At 38.7% G+C, this 17,647-nt stretch overlaps 2 protein-coding genes and 1 long non-coding RNA gene across 3 annotated transcripts in view; 2 read left to right on the top strand and 1 right to left on the bottom strand.

Moving 5' to 3' along the window:
* LOC143453426 (uncharacterized) overlaps positions 1-17,647 on the top strand; it is a 109,028-nt gene that overhangs the window by 59,772 nt on the left and 31,609 nt on the right. The window lies entirely within an intron of this gene.
* Positions 1-17,647, top strand: part of LOC143453396 (uncharacterized) — a 90,082-nt gene that overhangs the window by 58,467 nt on the left and 13,968 nt on the right. The gene's annotated exons all lie outside the window — the stretch shown is intronic.
* Positions 13,171-15,995, bottom strand: LOC143451646 (uncharacterized). Its single transcript, XM_076952347.1, has 4 exons — positions 15,900-15,995; positions 15,265-15,450; positions 14,482-14,641; positions 13,171-14,238 (listed from the first exon to the last, which is right to left on the bottom strand). Exons 1-4 carry the CDS (start codon positions 15,993-15,995, stop codon positions 14,183-14,185), a joined length of 498 nt encoding a protein of 165 aa, XP_076808462.1. The 3' UTR covers positions 13,171-14,182.

Below are 17,647 nucleotides of genomic sequence, written 5' to 3'. Positions count from 1 at the left end.
CTGAGCGGTCCTTGGACTACTGTGAGCAACATCAGACGTGCCACGTGCGCACTGTGACCATTATTATGCGTTTATTTTGTTTTCACTTCAGGTAGAATTCTTTTCTTGTGCGCAGCACAGATTTTCTGTGCGCGAAAACCGTGTCAGCAGTGCGCACGCGCGCAGCTTAGAGGGAACATTGGCAAGCAGTGAGGTATTTTGAATCGCGTTGAGGAGCGGGGAAAATTGTTTTAAAGCCCCCTTTAAAATACCAGCGTCTGCCCAGTGCCCACTGTATGCTCCTATCAAAATGCGGGGAGTGAAAAAGTTTTGCTTGTTACGCTTGATTAAGTGCTTAACGACTCGAGATGAGCTGTATGCTCTATTGTATCTATATCTATACCTGTATCTATACCTAAGGTATATTATGGTACCAAAAATAACAAAATTGATAAAAGGGAATTCTTTAAAATACTGATTGAAGTTAAGTGTCCCGTCTTGCCCCACTTTCCCCTACTCTCATATTAAGGCACGAGTTTTCGAGATCGCTCCTATTCTTTAGGAACGATCTCGAGAGGTTATGCAGTTTATTTGTTTATTTGGTTTGAGCTAGCAAAAGATCTTTTGTCAACGTCGGAACGGAACCACGTCCGCGCTCCCTTTTAGGGATTATTCGCTTTTCGCTCTTTTTTTGCACAAGTGTAGCGGCCGTTGGGTGTTTGTTTGGTTTGTCGCTGGTTGGCGCCCTCGGGACGTTCCCAGCATGTGTTGATTTCTGCACTGAACGTTCGTTTCACCACTCCAGTTCCACTTTTCCAATGCTTGCGTGCACAGGACTGTTTTCGATTAAAGGCTTGAACTAAGATGGTCGTGTTTTAACCTTTAATATATGAGCGAAGCTAGCTTACACTGAAACAGCAGCCTTCTGAGTCAGGAGTCAGCAACGGATTAACCTAACAACTTAATAGCCCTAGCCTTCGCCATACAAGCAATGCTAGGTTTAAGGACTGCTGTAAGAACATCATTTTATGTAGTGACTAAAAATTATACCTTTGAGACTAATTCAACAACAAAACGGTGAAAAAGATACAACTTAATACGCAACACAATGCACAGCAGCACGTCAGAACCTTGTTTTAGAGGTTCGATATAAACGCTTTGTTTTTAAGCTGACATCATTGTGTCGAGAATCGTAAGTTTGTCGATGTCGTGCGTGATCTACTTTTGCATGAGACGCAAAGGCGATATTTGTCGTGGGCTTTGTGCCGTCTGATATCACTTTAACAGCTTAGCAGCGTTTATGGTTGTAGCCAAGTTATTAAAGGACGGTTATGACGACACGTCATCAACATCGTTTTCTGCTATTGCCCGGCTTTGAAAAACGGCAAAGTGAGCAAAGAGCCGAGTGCAGATGTCGCATTTCAATAGCATTTACACAGAGAATGCAAACAGATAAAAGCTATCGATGGTTTGTGTGCATAAAATGTACGAAAAAGTAGTTTGCGAAATAACGTAATTTGTAGCAAACGTTTGTAACAGGAGCTCCGTTACGTGGTTACGTACGTTGCATAATTATTGATAATTTCGTGCAACATCAGCTGGAACACACACTTGGTATAAACATATTGAGGTGCAATTGAAAACTCTCCAGGAAAGTTGATTCTCTTGCGCAGCGAAAAACTGGCAGTTATACCCCGACCTTTTCATGATGGCCGGTTAAGGTGAAAAGCGAAACTCGGCCGGCCCTGGATGCATAATAATTGATACGTTTGCTTTTCTAAGACCTCAAAAATTTCCTCTTTCAGTATGAGAACTCCAAAGACATCCATTGCGGAGCGGAAGTAACGACCAAAGCTTCTTCCTTTTATGTTATGTGTAAAAATAAAAAAATTTGCGTCCCTCGCGTTTTGGCCTGGATGGTCAAAAAGCCTTTAAAAACGTTCGACTTTCTACGAAATTCGGGAATGGGGCGATATGTTTTGCTTTAGCGCAGGGCGGCTAAAACCTAGGTTACGCCGCTGTTTCAGAATAACTATGACGCGGTGAAAATAAATCTCCACGATTTAACTTTGCCTAAGCGCTAAAACATCACATCATCATCATCATCATCATCATCTGCCAATGGCTTATTGGAGTCTGCCTCGCGTCCATCGTAACAAAGCGACTGCTTTGCATGACGTATACACATGATGACGCGTGATGACGCATGACGTATACACAGTGGTGAAAAAAAGCGGAACGGTCCGAAACACAGTTCCCGTAAATGAGTTATTGCCGGTACGGTGTAAGGGAGTAACGCCAAGGTGTCAAAAAGGATTAAGTTAATTAGTTTACAGTTTTTGAAAGTTTTGATACGAAATGAAACAAAATTTTCCGTGTAAAGTTTTTAATAGATATTTGCATCAAACGTAGTCACCGCTTTATAAACCAGCTCAGGACCAGAATTCTTTAACACTCAACGACTGTGTTAATTTATCTTACTTGGTGTCCTGTTTTTAGCCCCTCTTGTTCAAGAGTTGGGGAACCCCCTTTTTCGAAATTTGAGACATGTCCCACCTTGAAAATAGGCCCTATTCCTTGGTTATGGCTGCATTTAATAGCGTCAGTATTTTGTTTCTCAGATAAATTTTGGAGTCTATCATGACATATGTTGCAAACACAACACTTCTTGTCAAGATTCTTAAGATAATTAGCGCATGGTTTTGCATTTACTAACGTGGCCTGAAAATTATAGCAAATATCGCAGCTACCGCCAGCTAACGGCTAATGCAATCCAGCTTTCAGTCATAGAAAATTCCCGCCCCACACAGGAAGTATTTAGACCTAAATAGTTTTAAGAAGTCATGATTAGGGGAAGTATTAATAGAAAAGAAAGATAAAATTTTTCGAGAGGTCGTCTACTCAAAAAATGTCGCAAACGGCCTTTTATTAAAACATCAATTGCTATTCTTGCACCTAGTGCAGAAGTGCACCGTCAGTCTGTTCACGATGTATCGATTCGAACAAAGTTAATATTGTTGGAATTGGGGAGGAATTTGTTTGACCGTCAATACAGCGTTGGTTCTGGTGAAAATCCAACACAGCGCTAACAAGCGGGGACAAAACCTACAATGAATCTGTTACCAAATGAATCGTTACTTAACAATAAGAACGAACATCAACGGGAAGTTTCAGCCTTTCTACGTATTCATGTTAATACCCAATTTTCTTGTAAATTTTTTTTAAAAATATTGCATTTTTATAGAAAGTTGGTTTATACATAGTTTGATGTAGGATCTGCTTGACGTCAGAGGCGGTATTGCGAACGCACCTCGAAAGAATTTAGTTTCTCGCAAGCGACGCTTTCACTCACAAATTTCTTCCGAGTTGTACCGGAGTGCTTCTTGGAAAGACAATGAGGTTTAGTGGCTCGTAATATTTACAAGTTCTTCGTCAGACCACCCTAGAGCACATTGCAAGGAAGTAGGCTGCTTAGGGGAGTATAGATGACGAATGCTTCGAAACAGTTGTGTCTTTGATGAGGTTAACAGGAACAGATAAATCAACATTAAAATGCTGTCCTTTCATAACTTACAAATTTTCAAAAATTGTTAAATTTAGTTGCAAAATTTTCCTTGTGGAGTAGTTGCTGAAAGGAATGGTTTTATTGCGACACAATTTCCCACAGTATAAAAGAATCTAAAAATACAACACTTCTACGGGCAAGTGCGGACGAAATCTGACACTAAGGCGTTAATTTAACTTCGCGATAACTTTCGTACTGTACTTAACGATTTTCTTTAATTTCCTTCTGTAATTTTCACTCGTAACTGGTAAAAAAATAAACTTTCAAGATGATAACAACAAACGAGCTCTTTTACAATTATAGGTTGAAAAGTTCTCGTTTGCAAGAAGACACGCGCAATTAGACACTCAAAAATCGTGGTTTATAAAAAAAAGATGACTTAATTGTACAAAATTACAATCCAAGTTTTGAAGATCAAGATTGCAACAAGACAATTGAATAGAAAAATGGCTTTTTTGAGTTATAAGTGAATACTTAATCTGGCCTCGAATTTACACTCTAATTGGATAAAATTCAACTTCAGAAGAAATGGCATCACGCAAAATTAAATTTTCTTCATATAGTAGTTTGCCATATGCTTGGGTAGTTAGTTCAGTGCAGGGCTGTAGAGTGACGCGGTGTCGTGGTGGATTTATAAAACCACCCGCATTGATGGAGTTTGCCGTGTTTATTGAAATCTCTGATCAGTTATTTCTTTTATGTTTGGGGTCAGTTGTTTTACTCGAACTTTTAATGTTAGACTTGCATGTTTCACTCATGATTGTTTTCGCTTACTGTCGTCTAAGAAAGATTTATAAGTAAGGTATAATGAAAGATTTATAAAGTTATAGTTATAGCCTCAGAAAGCCCATATGCCGTTGCAATAAAAGCAACAGTTGTAGTGCGAGGTATCTGATTTATAACCAGAGCAGAAGATATGTTCAGGAATTAATGGGTATGCTTTTGTTAATAAAAATAGTTGGGATAAAATTAAACACTTTTTTTCGCTTTTTTCTGCATCAGCTATAAACCTGTGTAAGAAAACTTTCAATTAATAGATTGTTCAAGTAATGACGTCAATGAAAATGATGTCATTCTCGTAAAAATGAACTTGGCCGCACAGGTATTAAGTCAAAGTACAAGATAGGTCATAAAATATGACGTCTTATGCCTAATTACCGGGCCACGTCGCTGTAACTTGCATTTTGACGTTGTCAAGTAACTAAACTAAGATATGTATAGATATGTAGAGCTGTTTATCAATGTGGTTATGACTTAACAATTGCTGTAGTTTATAACTCTACGTTTATTTTTGATCCATCAAACTTTCCACCAAAACAAAACCAAGCGTCATTTTCTGCTGCTAGTTTTCAACGGAAAACTTCTTTCAGAGATTCAACGCTTTATCTTCAACTTTTTAGTAGTCATGAGTGTCTTAATGTTTCATTAAGTCTGCCATAATGTTGGCGACTTTGACTAAATCTTTAAATAAATGTGAAATATTCAGAGCGAGATATAGAATTGATGGAAATAGAATTGTTGTTTATAAAAGATTTTTCATATTTTATTCTGAAATAAGTAAAACTAGTTGAAACCGAGTCATATAAAAAACTAAACCAGAAAAACCTGTCGTTCAATCGAACTGAAATACGATTTAAGCCGCAATGACGTAACAAGGATCGGAAGTAACGTGGACTATGTATCACCGCTGTGAGAAAGCGAGTCTTCTTTTCTTACGTCACTTTCAAATATCAACAACACTTCTGGTGAGTTGTACAGAGTTGATTGATTTTAATTTTTGTATTTTTCGTCACTTTTATTCTTTTCTTAGTTGATGGTCAGTGGAATCACTTCAACAAATTTGGACAAGATGTGCGCCAATTATAGGTAATCGCTATATATCCAAAATGATGTTATAATAGTTCTCAGTGACGTCTTATTTTAGTCGAACATGCTACTACTGTATTTATTTTTCCTATTCGACCCAGCCAAGAGCCCCATGACAAAGAAATTGAGTTTCTGGGAGAGAAACAGACGAGTTGCGTCATCATTGCCAAATTCTGTCAAAATTACACCAATGTTCCCGGTAATATTATGACGAAACAATCTCTTGTCTCAACCTCAACTAACAAACACGGAAACAATCTAAATCTTTCACAAAAGTAGAAATACTCGATATTTCCACAAAATCCTCACCTTACTCTCCTTTGCTAAAGGTCACTGCCCTTACGTCAACACCCACGTGACCAACATGAATCCCCCGGATGTCTGCTTTCCCCAGACGCTTGGTGGTGGCATTGCCTACACGATATGTTTTAAGAAGCTCAATGGAGTTCATTACAACAATTCATGTACGAGGGTTGTAAATTGGACAACATTAAGTTATTTGCAGTATACTTTCTACAATCTTATTGCAATGGAGCAGCATATATTACTGCTTACAAATAGATAAACTTGAAATTTTATATGACAATTGATAGCCTACAAGGTTATCGTTGAAAATAAAGGGAACATTCTTATGAGTTACTTTCTTTGAAATCCAGTTAACGCGACTCGCAAGTGTAAATCAGACGGAAGATGGTCTCGCATTAATTTTACTGCTTGTCGTCCCATACCGGACTCGGTCAGTTCTGCATGAATGCTTTCACATAAAAATTTTATAACCTGCACGGATAGATTTAATAATTTAAGAATAACAACAAGTAGAACTTACATTCAATTAACTTTAAATAAATTCAATTAAGATTCAACAATCTTTATCAATTTATATGGTCAAGATTGCTTGCTTGTCTCGAATTATATCATTCAATACTAACATCGCTTGGGATGGGATAGAAATTTTTAAATCTAAAAATTGATTTACAGGATTTTTAAATTTCAGAGTGACCCTGCCGAAGATTACGTCAATGCCCATCTCAAGATTGTCGTCATCATAACCTATGTAGGCAGGGGACTTTCCCTCTTCACATTGATCATCGCTTTTTTACTCTTCTGGAGACTCAGGTACATCTATGGCGGACGACATCGATTTTAAAACATCGCAATAACTCGATTTAGAGGTCATTGACCCCGTATTCTTTGATCTCAGTCTTAGCCGTTTGAGACCTTGATTCATGATTATACTGTGGCTTCAAGTAAATTCAATTATGACCTAAACGAAGTTTTGGAAAATTCACAGAGAGGTGATGACGAAAATTAGCGGCTTTATGCGACTGAAGTTCTGCAACGATTCAATCATAAGAAACTGTTTATAAGAAAGTGTATAACTTAGTTTGCATGTTGAAAGTTAAAAGACTTATGTGAGAAAAATATCTCTTGTATAGGGAGGACTCTATGGCATAAACTCTATGCTAACACTTTATACAAAGCATGAAGTGAAGTCCAATTCTATTGTTCTCTTGGCTAAAATAGGTTATTTCGGCTTTATTACGGCATGCATACGTCATTTTGTTTACGTCATCACGTTGTAGAAGCATCCGGTGTTGGAGAAATATCATTCATTGGAATCTTGCTACGTCACTCATTCTGCAAAACGTCATCTGGTTAATTCATAGTTTCTTCACCAGCTACCAAACAAGAAAAAACAATGAGGTATTTTGACGTAATTAGTATGACGTAAACGATATCTTATGCTTACCATTACTCTTACAACGAAGCTAATTAGAATGTTTAAGTTTAAGTTTAATTACAAATTTACGGTTTGTTGTATCGACATTTTTTGGTAAAAGAAATATCTTTATATAATATGTGCAAGTCTGCACAATTGCTTACGCCACTTCTTCTTCACACAATCGCCCAGGTTTGGTTCCAGGTTCTATGTCGCGTCCTGGCCGCCATCTCCATCTACTCTCAAGTGGCCACCTACTGCTGGATGTTCGTAGAAGGCGTCTACCTTCACATGATGGTGGTCATGGCTTACACGTACGACAGGTTCAGCATAAAGCTATACATGGCGCTAGGTTGGGGTAAGTCAGGATTAATTACAGTTGCTTTGATCGATATTTCGATTCCCATTTTACGAGTCGGTGGGTTTGAAGAAACAATTATTCTTCATCATACATTTATTTATTTTTGCCAAAGTTTGGTGACAGGGTATCATGGTCACGTGGTAATATCAAAGCTACCTACACACATAGTTTATATTGTGATGTCAGATAAGTCCATTGTTACCGCCATTGTCTTTGACTTCTACAAAATCCTTTCCAAACAACAGACTTAGTCAGGTTATTTAATGTCATTTAGGGGAAAGTGGGGCAAGACGGGACACCTAACTTCAATCAGTATTTTAAAGAATTTCCTTTCATCAATTTTGCTAACTTTGGTACCATAATATACCTTAGGTGCACCACTACCAGCAACCATAATATTAGACTCGGCCAAAATCACACACCGCCGTAATTAAAAAAATAAAATAAAATTAAGTTGTCCCATCTTGCCCCACACCTAGGGCAGAACGGGACACCCGTCCCGTCCTACCCCATTATTACCAAACTCGATTTGAGCTTTAATTATGCAGGTATTTTGTAAGGTTTGGACTTCTATAACCACCACTGAAGCCGTTTTGTATGTTTTTTGTGCTTAATACTCTGAAATATTTCATATTATCTTACTCTAATTTATGCCTTCCACTAAAGCATTGCGTGAAAACAATAAACAAGTAATCAATTGTAATAACGAATATATACAGCACTGCCAATATCTTGTCATATCAAAAAACGATTTGTCTCTATTTGCAACACACATAGGCGAATAACATTAGCCAACAATGAGGCAGAATGACAGGCTACTTTTTAGCGCAAAAGTCACACACAAAATTTCCATGTCCAGGATAAGCAGAGCAGTTTTCATGACACCACTTTTTGCACAAAGAACACTGGATCCAGTCTTCTTTCGGTGGATGTATATACAATTCACTGCAAATCAGACATTCATAGCTTCCGGGAAATTGCAATTGCTTCTTGTTCCTTTTATGGATACGTTTGTTTGAGGAAGGAACTTTGCTCTTTGAAAGTAAAATTTTCTTGAAAGGTGAACTGGTTAGCACCTGCGATTTCATGGCTTTCCTCTTCCGAGTGGTCAGTTTCGCATCAGGAAGTGGAGAGATGTCCATCACATGCACCCTGGTGGAAGGGCCATCAGTCAGCTGCACTTCCGATTGAACTGCAATCTGCGCACTGGTGGTAGGGCCATCACTAAGCAGAATACCCCCGAGCCCTTCAGCTGCAGCCTGATCGCTGGTAGTAGAGTCACCACTCCGCTGCATGCTTGCAACCCCTTCTCTTTCAGCTGAAACCTGATCGCTGGGAGCATAGTCACCACTCCGCTGCATACCCGAATCCCCTTCTCTTTCAGCAGCAGTCTGAGAGCTAGTGATAGTGATAGTGTTATTACACAGCTGAATACTCATAACCCCTTCTACTTCAGCCAGAGAGCTGGTAGTTGCACCATGAGCTTCCAATTCCGGTGGACCAACAGCATGGATCTCGGTCACCATCGACGGAGCAAAGTCTGTTTCGACAAAAATGTCCGGGTTGAAGGGCATTATACCTGCCGATTTGAATCCATTTACAGCTTTCTGAACTGTAGCCGCTTTGGAATATGCAGTGCAAAAAAATCCACAGACTTGAGAACTTTGAACACGTTTACCATAATTGGTAACCATCCAGTGGTCGATAGCCTGATTGTAATATGTCTTCAAAGGCCCAAAGAATGTCCTATCCAGGAGTTGCAAGCGGTGAGATGTGTGAGGAGGAATTGACAACATTATGATTCCATTCTGACGAGCAAACTCCATCGCAGGCAGGTTCAAATGGCTCGCATGATTGTCCAGGATTAAAAGAACTTTTTTATCAATGGAGGGATTTGCATATTTTTTGAAGTGTTTCAACCAATCCAAAAATATTTCGGAATCTATCCAGCCAGACGGTGAGGCAAATCCACGAGAACCTGGTGGGGCATCCTGCAATAGACCCATGGCCATCCGTTTTCGAGGAAAAATAAAAATAGGGGGGACATAATTCCCAATGGCACTCATTGCACAAACTGCAGTAATAGTTTTTCCCCGCTCAGCACTTGTAATCCTACCCACTTGCTTCATCCCCTTTTTTGCAATTATTTTTCCTGGCTGTTGGACACAGGTAATTCCAGTTTCATCCACGTTGTACACATTTTCAACAGTTATTGCTTCTTTTTCATAAATGCCCTTGAGCAAATCAAAAAAACGACCAGCTTGTTTACGGTTAAAGCCCGTTGCTCTTGACAGGCTTGTTGGCTCTGGTTGTCGCAGACTCAAGTCAGGATGTCTCTTCAAAAAACATGACAACCAGTCTTTGCCTGCTTTCTGGTTGTTTATGTTGAATGGTACTGGAATGCCATTTGCATTTGCTAACTGGAAGGCCAGGGCACGAAGAGTTTCACCAGTTAATCTGAAAAACATTTCCTGCATTTTCTTATCATGTTCGACGAGCTCTTCTTCTAAGTCGCTGTTAAGAGCTCGCTTGTACTTCCCTAGGTTTACTTTGCCAGGGTGAACAACTCTTCCTTTCCAATGTCTTTCCAAAGTACTTTTTGGGACTCCATGCTGTTCAGCAGCTTGACGAATAGACAACTTTTTATTTTTGATATCATCAATTGCTTTTTTCATATTTTCTTCTGACCATTTACCCCTCTGGGTTTTTCGTACATAGTTCCACACCATGGTTCATAAGTAGCAATAAAAGTAAGAATACAGAAATTTAAGCATATTATAAGCATCAACACACCAGCTAAACAATACAAAAAAACAAGTGTTATACGCTACATATTAGACCAGACTACGTTACTTAACAACACCAAAACAGTGAGCTAAAATTAGAATACCGGCTGTTTACATTATTAGACTAGTTAAATTCACATTTGCATCACATTGCAGTAGCCTAGACGACAATTTAGGTTAATACATCATTAGATATTAAACAAAGATTATCAATAATTTCAATGGGGCAGGACGGGATATTTGACCCGTCTTGCCCCAAGCAGTCCTGTCTCGTTTTGCCCCAATGACCAACATTTTGAATTTTTTGGTTTGCTTATTATATGTAACTCAGATCTGAAAAAGTTATCTACCTTTTAAAATTACTTGTCTTGCTGCATCTCTAAAACACATTTCATTTTCCAAAGTTTTGTCAAATCTAGCTAAAATAGTAGAGTTTTAAGAAAATTTCTTATAAGAAGTGGCTTACAAACACTTCTGCCGCTGCCTAAACCATCTGCTTCACGCAAACTTTTCAATTTTTTGCAAGTCACTAAGAATTGTGGTAACCTGTACCATCCAAATGGATAGAGGGCGCTAAAACCAATACTTTTGGAAAAATCCATCATGTCCCGTCCTGCCCTGAGTCCCATCTTGCCCCACTTTACCCTATGTCACGCAACTTAAAAATGGGCCGAATATTGACATTCATCTTTTATTGGGTTCGCGTTTCCAGTACGCTGACATCCTACAACTTGTCCCAACTCTTTTTATTGCGTTAAGAACGTTTTGTTAATAGCGCTGTAGGAGATAAAGGAGTCTTTTGCGATCTTATACGTTTTTCTGAGATGTTGCATAAACCAAAGCTTATACCTGTTTCATGAAACTGTTTGTATCAAATATGTTCAGCACAAAATTTCATCGAAAATATGTTAATTAATTACTAATAACTCAAGATGTCTATGACGCAGGCACACCGATCCCAATCACAGTTATATGGGCGGTGCTCAAAGCGGTTTATGAGGACAAAGAATGCTGGATGCAGAACCCGACAGACACCTGGGTCGAATATTTCTACCAGATTCCCATCTTTGTCTTGTTCGCGGTAAGTTTTTTATGACGTCACATTATAACAATGATCAGAATAAGGTATTGGCAATAGCAGTCAGGATCAAAACTACCAGTCACTCGGAGTAACTTACAGTCGACTCCGCTTAATTCGGACACCTTGGTTCCGCTCACTTTTGGCCGAATTAAGCGGAGAAACGGCTTTGTCCGAATTAAGCGGAAAATCGATTGTTCATTTCATGGTCATGCGTAAAGGCAAACAACGCATTTAAAATACTGTACTGTTGCGTAATAAATGAATTGCACCTGCGCTATACTGCAGTAATTGGCACTGATCGCATAAAACGCACAAGAGTACGAGTAAATGAGTACGCATAAAACGCACATTCTGAGCCGCTTCCTCTCTGTCTTTAAACCTCGTCCACGAAGCATAGTCTCCTCACGTTGTTCACGCAGATTTGCATCATTTTTTGCCAATCTTGCAAAGTACGTTTTGATATCCCCACCAACGCAGCTAACTGCCGAACTGTCAAGGAAGCGTCGTCATTTTTTTCTTCGTTTACTTTAGTGAGCAATTTCACTTTTTCTTCTAAACTTTTCTGTACCATTCTGTTCTACAAGATGGTCGCAATGGTACCGAAGTAAAAGCGACTATGAAGCTGGCACGGCGTTATATGAATTCATTGTCGATTGTTACCGCATTAATCGTCATTGTTTCACCATAATCACTCATAATGCAACTGCATCTTGTGTTAAAACCAACCAAGTACTGTTTATTGTTTCATAACCTAACGATAGGAATTACGAACCTGTGTCCGAATTAAGCGGAGAATTGTCCGAATTAACGGGAGTTTTTTACGTTCAATTTTTAATTTTGTTCCGTTACCGAGCATTTTGGCCGAATAAAGCGGTTGTCCAGGTTATCCGGTGTCCGAATTAAGCGGATTCGACTGTATTTGAAATAATTTTTGCCATCTCTTAATACACCTGAAGAAGAAACTTATGCTTGCGAAAGCTCGTGTAGAAGAATCAAAAATAAAGTTAACTTTCAGAGTGCGACCACCTTATATCTTGTTTTTATTTTACTATCTACTGGGTCAACACGGTTCATCCACCATCAACCAAGTAATTTATGACGCTTTGGAATTAAAACATTTATTTCCTTCTGAACAGATCAACGCGTTGATAATGGTGAATGTCGTCCGAATTTTGGTCACTAAACTCATCAAGCAGAACTCGCTGGAAAGTGCAGTGACGTATTCAAAAGCAGTGAAGGCGGCTTTCTTTCTTTTCAACCTTCCTGGAATTACTTACATCTTGTTTTTTCTCAGTCCGGGAGATGGCGCTGGTGAAATCGCTTTCTTCTACGTCAACGCCATCTTTCAGTCATTTCAGGTAAATTTGTTGATTCCTTCGATTGTGCGGTCAGAATTGTCTTTCATCTCCGGAATGCAACTGGCAGCTTTAACTGCATATCTTACAATCGCGATCTGCACATAATTGCGCTTCTCTAACTTACCATTTGTGTATTGACGTCATAGCACTCTGGCGTTTCACTGACGGAGCCATAAATGTTTTGATTAATACATTTCTGACGAATTTCAGACAAATTATTGTTTTCTATGACACGGCAGGGTTTCTTGGTCTGTTTGATTTATTGCTTGAGCAACTCGGAAATTCTGAACGCGGTTGGAAGGAATTGGCGGAAATGGCGTCACAATACAAGAGTGACCTGCTTCGAGAAAGACCTCCGTGGTATTGGCTGATGTTTGATCTGCAATTTATTAAATATTTTTTAACAAATGAAGTTTCCCCCCCACCCAGCCACAGATCGAAGATGTCATGTCATTACTCGATTTGATCGGTCTGTTTGGCTTATGACGTAACAATCACAGTTAAGGCATGATTATGACTATATTTAGTGAGACGTCACTCGACTCAATCCTCATCACCGACCACTCATTTCCACGTAACCGTCAAGCTAGACAGGCATTGTGACGAATCCGGAACTGAAAGACCAGAACCATTTCCTTCCCACCAATTGCGCTCAGTCATTTTGCATGAAAAGAGTGCTCCGACGCTCCATCCAGCGGAAAACGATTTGTAGAAGCTCAGAGTATTACTTTGTGGCATCATCCCTGCTTAATACCATGTACTAACTAAATGCCTTTCATGTAAGTTGTTACGTCACTGTATTACAAAACCACCAACGACAAGCTTCGATGACGTCACACCTTGCCAACATAGCAGACGCTGTTACACGTCACACTCAAGTAATTACAAGGCGAGAAAGCAAAGTAGAAAATGCTAAAATAACAATGCAGTGTGGTATTGGATTAGATTCAATGATACTATATTAGCGGTCATATGCACATAGAAACATTATTAACAACCATAACATCATGTTACCAATCATCAATAGTTTGAATATAACCGACAAAGCCAATGATTTGGTTAAGAATTTAGCTGTTGGTTGGTTGGTGATTATCAAATTGGCAATAACAAAGAAAAAAAAAATTTACTTGAAAAATCCAATAAAAAATATGCAAATACACAAGGTAAGAAGGCAATGCTAGGAAGAGAATGAGGAAAGACAAAATCTAGAAATGAATACAAGTCACAATCTATAAACAAAAGAAATCAACTCAACTCCCAAAGTCTGAAAAACAAGATTTATTGCCTCAAAAATGATGCAACCTTTGACTTTGGTGTGCCACCAAATGAGCAAAACACATAAAGTATTGTCACGTTTGACCTGATCTTAGTTGGACAAGTTGTGACAATTTGATTTCAACATTCAGAGTAAAAAGTTAAAAATCTAAGAATCATATTGCGATGATGCCATAGTCCTTCCATAGAAATCAAACGCTGGGAGAATATGGTGGAGGGGCAGGCTGTTCTGTGTACGGCGGTGGGACTGAAATAGACAAATCAAGTTGAATCACAGAAACACTCTGCTAACTCTCTTGCCCAACAGCTTAAGATAATTAAAAAGTAAATCATACTGAAAATGTACCATATTTGTCATACAACTAAATAAGAATCATGAACTTTAGAACTCCAGTGAAAACTTGTAAATTCAACTTAAAGTATCATGTTAAGCCTTGATCCAGATCCCAATCCAGAATTCATTTTCATGGGATTGAACCCAAAATATTACCTGGTGGTTGGACGTTGGAGACTGCATTCATGCCGTCCACGTAAGCTCGTACCAGCATCTGCGCCAATTGTTGTCGTTCTGCTTGATTGACACCTTCAATATAAGTGACCATCGCTCGAATTGGGCAGTCAAAGTCATTTGAGTTCATCGCTCTATAAATCTGTGATGGAATAAATGTGCAAGTTAAAGCGAAGCAGAATTCCATGGAAAATAGTGAACTCCAGTCGTCGAAACTGAGAAGCTGAAACAAATTCTCAGAGTTGCCTAGACACGCACCAAATATAATCATAATTGAATCCCAAACAGAGGAAATAAGACCAATAATCATCACTTCCGCTTTCAATTATGTCTCAATAAAGACAAGAAGAGTCAAGAAGTTTAAAGCACAATAAAAAGCAGAAATAACAAAGAAATCATAAAATCTTGCTTTTAATTTAATTTTTAAATTAATTAATTTTTAATTTAAAATCCTGTTTTAGCAGATTGCTGAAATACATGGTTGGTTGCTTCCTACATTAAACATCAGACATGTGGCGTCCACACAAAGTAAACTTACCAGTAACCTTGAAAAGTAAAAGAAATATTTCCAAAACCAGCACCATTTTTACAAGTTAATTTTTTCCAAGGAACTGTGGTTTTAATTAAGGACAAACACTAAAATGATCTTAATTATTTCAAACCGCATTGTAAAGATCAAAATACAGAGTGCTTAGTTACGTTTAAACGAATTGTGATTTCCATAACTCCATTAAAATCTAATGTTGGAAGAAATATCAGACTTACACAGTAAGGCGGTCCGCACAGCAGCATACACGGAAAGCATCCTATCCACACGAGGGGGTTGTAACACTCATTGAAGCGTTGGCGAAAGTTTGTGATGCAAAAATTGGAGCCCTCCGCAGAGTAGGAGCCGGAAGATTGCGCAAATCTTGTCTTGTACCAAGCCTTTAGAGCTGGTCCAACTTTGACCTATGCACGTCGGTAATATTTATGAATCGCACAGATATCCAACAATGACCAACACTGTGATAATGATATATCAAAGCAAGTTTGACAATTATCAATGCATTATGCACTATCCAGGTGCCACAGCCTTTGAAACGATCACTGTAACTAACTTTCAGTGTTTTAAACGAGACCGTATAGAAACTGAATTGTTATGTAACGTGCAAAAAGACGATTAAATAAAGTGACAAAAAAATATTAGCAATTAAATATAAAAAATAAATATAAAAACATTTTTTTCGTGGCATCTTCTTTAGGTTTGACAAGTAACGGTTTGTTTGCGATGAGATGCGATACAGGGAAAATTTGTATTCCAGGTGGGAGATCCATGCTTCGGGATTGAATTTCCAAAAGGTAGAAAGCTTGACGTGTGAAAACAAATCGTTTCGCGAGGTATTGTCCTGTGTCCGCACACTTGTCTGTAATTTATTGTCAGCACCCAGACCAGAGGTTCCAGCCGCCTCAATGCTGGGGGGATCTGACGATTGTTCTCCGTTTCCGCTGGACATGGTCGTATCCTGAATTGACTCGTCGAGCCGCGGGGTTAATCGTGTGCTAAAGTGGTACTTTGACTTAGTTTTGCCTGGTATTGCAGTAACTTTTCGTTGTGTCGGCAACGGTTTTGACATTTATCAGAACCGATAAAAATTTCGACGACACCACGAAAAACATTTCGGTCCCAAGAGAACCCGAAGAAAAAATTTTTCAACAAAAACTTTTATTTCATAATACAACGCGATGTGAAAATGATAGCCTAAGCTAGGTGAGCATGCATTCCAAGCTGATGAGCGTGCATTACAAACTAGGGTTCCAGCTAGTTGTAAAAAAACATGCAAAATCCACTTACCAGTGAAGAATGGCTGTAAGGATTGAAACACGTCGGGTCAACGTCGGGGTCACCAAAATGCAGAGGTTTTGCAATGCTTGTCAGTCTTAACTTGTGATTTCGGACTTAATTTACCTGCCGATTTAATGATCTGACTCCATGGTTCCGTGCGGTTAGAATCCTCCAACCTTTTACTAGCCGAAAGCTCTTACGTTATTACAGATACAGTTTATCATAAACGATCCTTTATTGTAGGAACTGTACAGATTCCAAATATGACACAATCACAAACTTATCATTCACGATTTAAAACAAGTCTAACGAATTACAATTAACGCAAATAACGTAATACGTTCGTACGATTCTGTATCTCTGTCTGAGCGGTTACTCGCACAGACGTTTGAGCTTATAACAGCGTGGAGCGGTGTGAACGGAAATGTTCGACACAAAATACACGAACATTTCAAAACGTGCGAACGATAAACACAAAGCGTTGGCAATGGGAATTAAATTCAGTTAAAACTAGGGTTGTTATGAAATCACTTGGTAACGTACTAAACGGCGTTTTCACATAAAGTTATTTAGAGCAAGTTTCCAAATATTAGACGACAATTGCAATATTTCAATAATTAACTGGCGAATACGTTCCCACGAATGATATAATGGTATTAAAAATGCCTCCCAGGCCACTACAGTGTCATAAAGATAATTAATCTGCCATTGAACCATTGACATATTTTTTCCATGTCGAGCGCAGGGCAACATCGCCATGAGCATATAAACGTTTAAATAATATTTGTAAATGTTGTAAATGTTGTAAATGTTCTTCTTGATGACGAGATAACAATAAGACGTCATTAAGGTATAAGAAACAAAAATTTACATCTCTCGTAATTGAATCCATAAAACATTCAAAGCTTTGAACAGAAGCTGAAAGCCGACTTTGCTTTATCTTCGGAGGCAATGGGGATTTGAAAGAATGCTTTTAATAAGTCACACTTGGAAAAGATCGTTGCATCGTGTAACTCACTAGTGAAATCTCACAAGTTCGGAAATTTGTAACGGTCAGATTTGGTGACAAGTTTGAAATTACGGAAGTCACCTACAATTTTCACACCACCGTTTGAATTTTTCCAAGTGCATGGGAGATGGGACTAGACCATGTGGACTTGTTGAGCTCAATAATGCCCTGACTAATCATTTTAACAAGTTCTTCTTTAGCTGCACGAAGTTTCTCGAAAGATAAACGCCTCGCGGGAAAATGAACTGGCGGTCCGGTCGTTTTGATTTTGTGCTGATCCTTGTCCTTAATTACTCACCAACATAAAGACGCAT

Source organism: Clavelina lepadiformis, chromosome 4 (assembly GCF_947623445.1).
Source record: "Clavelina lepadiformis chromosome 4, kaClaLepa1.1, whole genome shotgun sequence".
Lineage (NCBI taxonomy): Eukaryota > Metazoa > Chordata > Ascidiacea > Aplousobranchia > Clavelinidae > Clavelina > Clavelina lepadiformis.
This window is presented reverse-complemented; position numbering and strand designations above follow the sequence as displayed.

What these genes read in the sequence shown, in the direction of transcription:
- LOC143451646 (XM_076952347.1), bottom strand. Translation starts at nt 15,995, where the DNA reads ATGTCCAGCGGAAACGGAGAACAATCGTCAGATCCCCCCAGCATTGAG. An exon ending in ACAATAAATTACAGACAAGT is followed by an intron (nt 15,451 to 15,899) that starts GTGCGGACACAG and finishes CGACGTGCATAG; the next exon opens with GTCAAAGTTGGACCAGCTCT. An exon ending in CTCCAACGTCCAACCACCAG is followed by an intron (nt 14,239 to 14,481) that starts GTAATATTTTGG and finishes TGTCTATTTCAG; the next exon opens with TCCCACCGCCGTACACAGAA.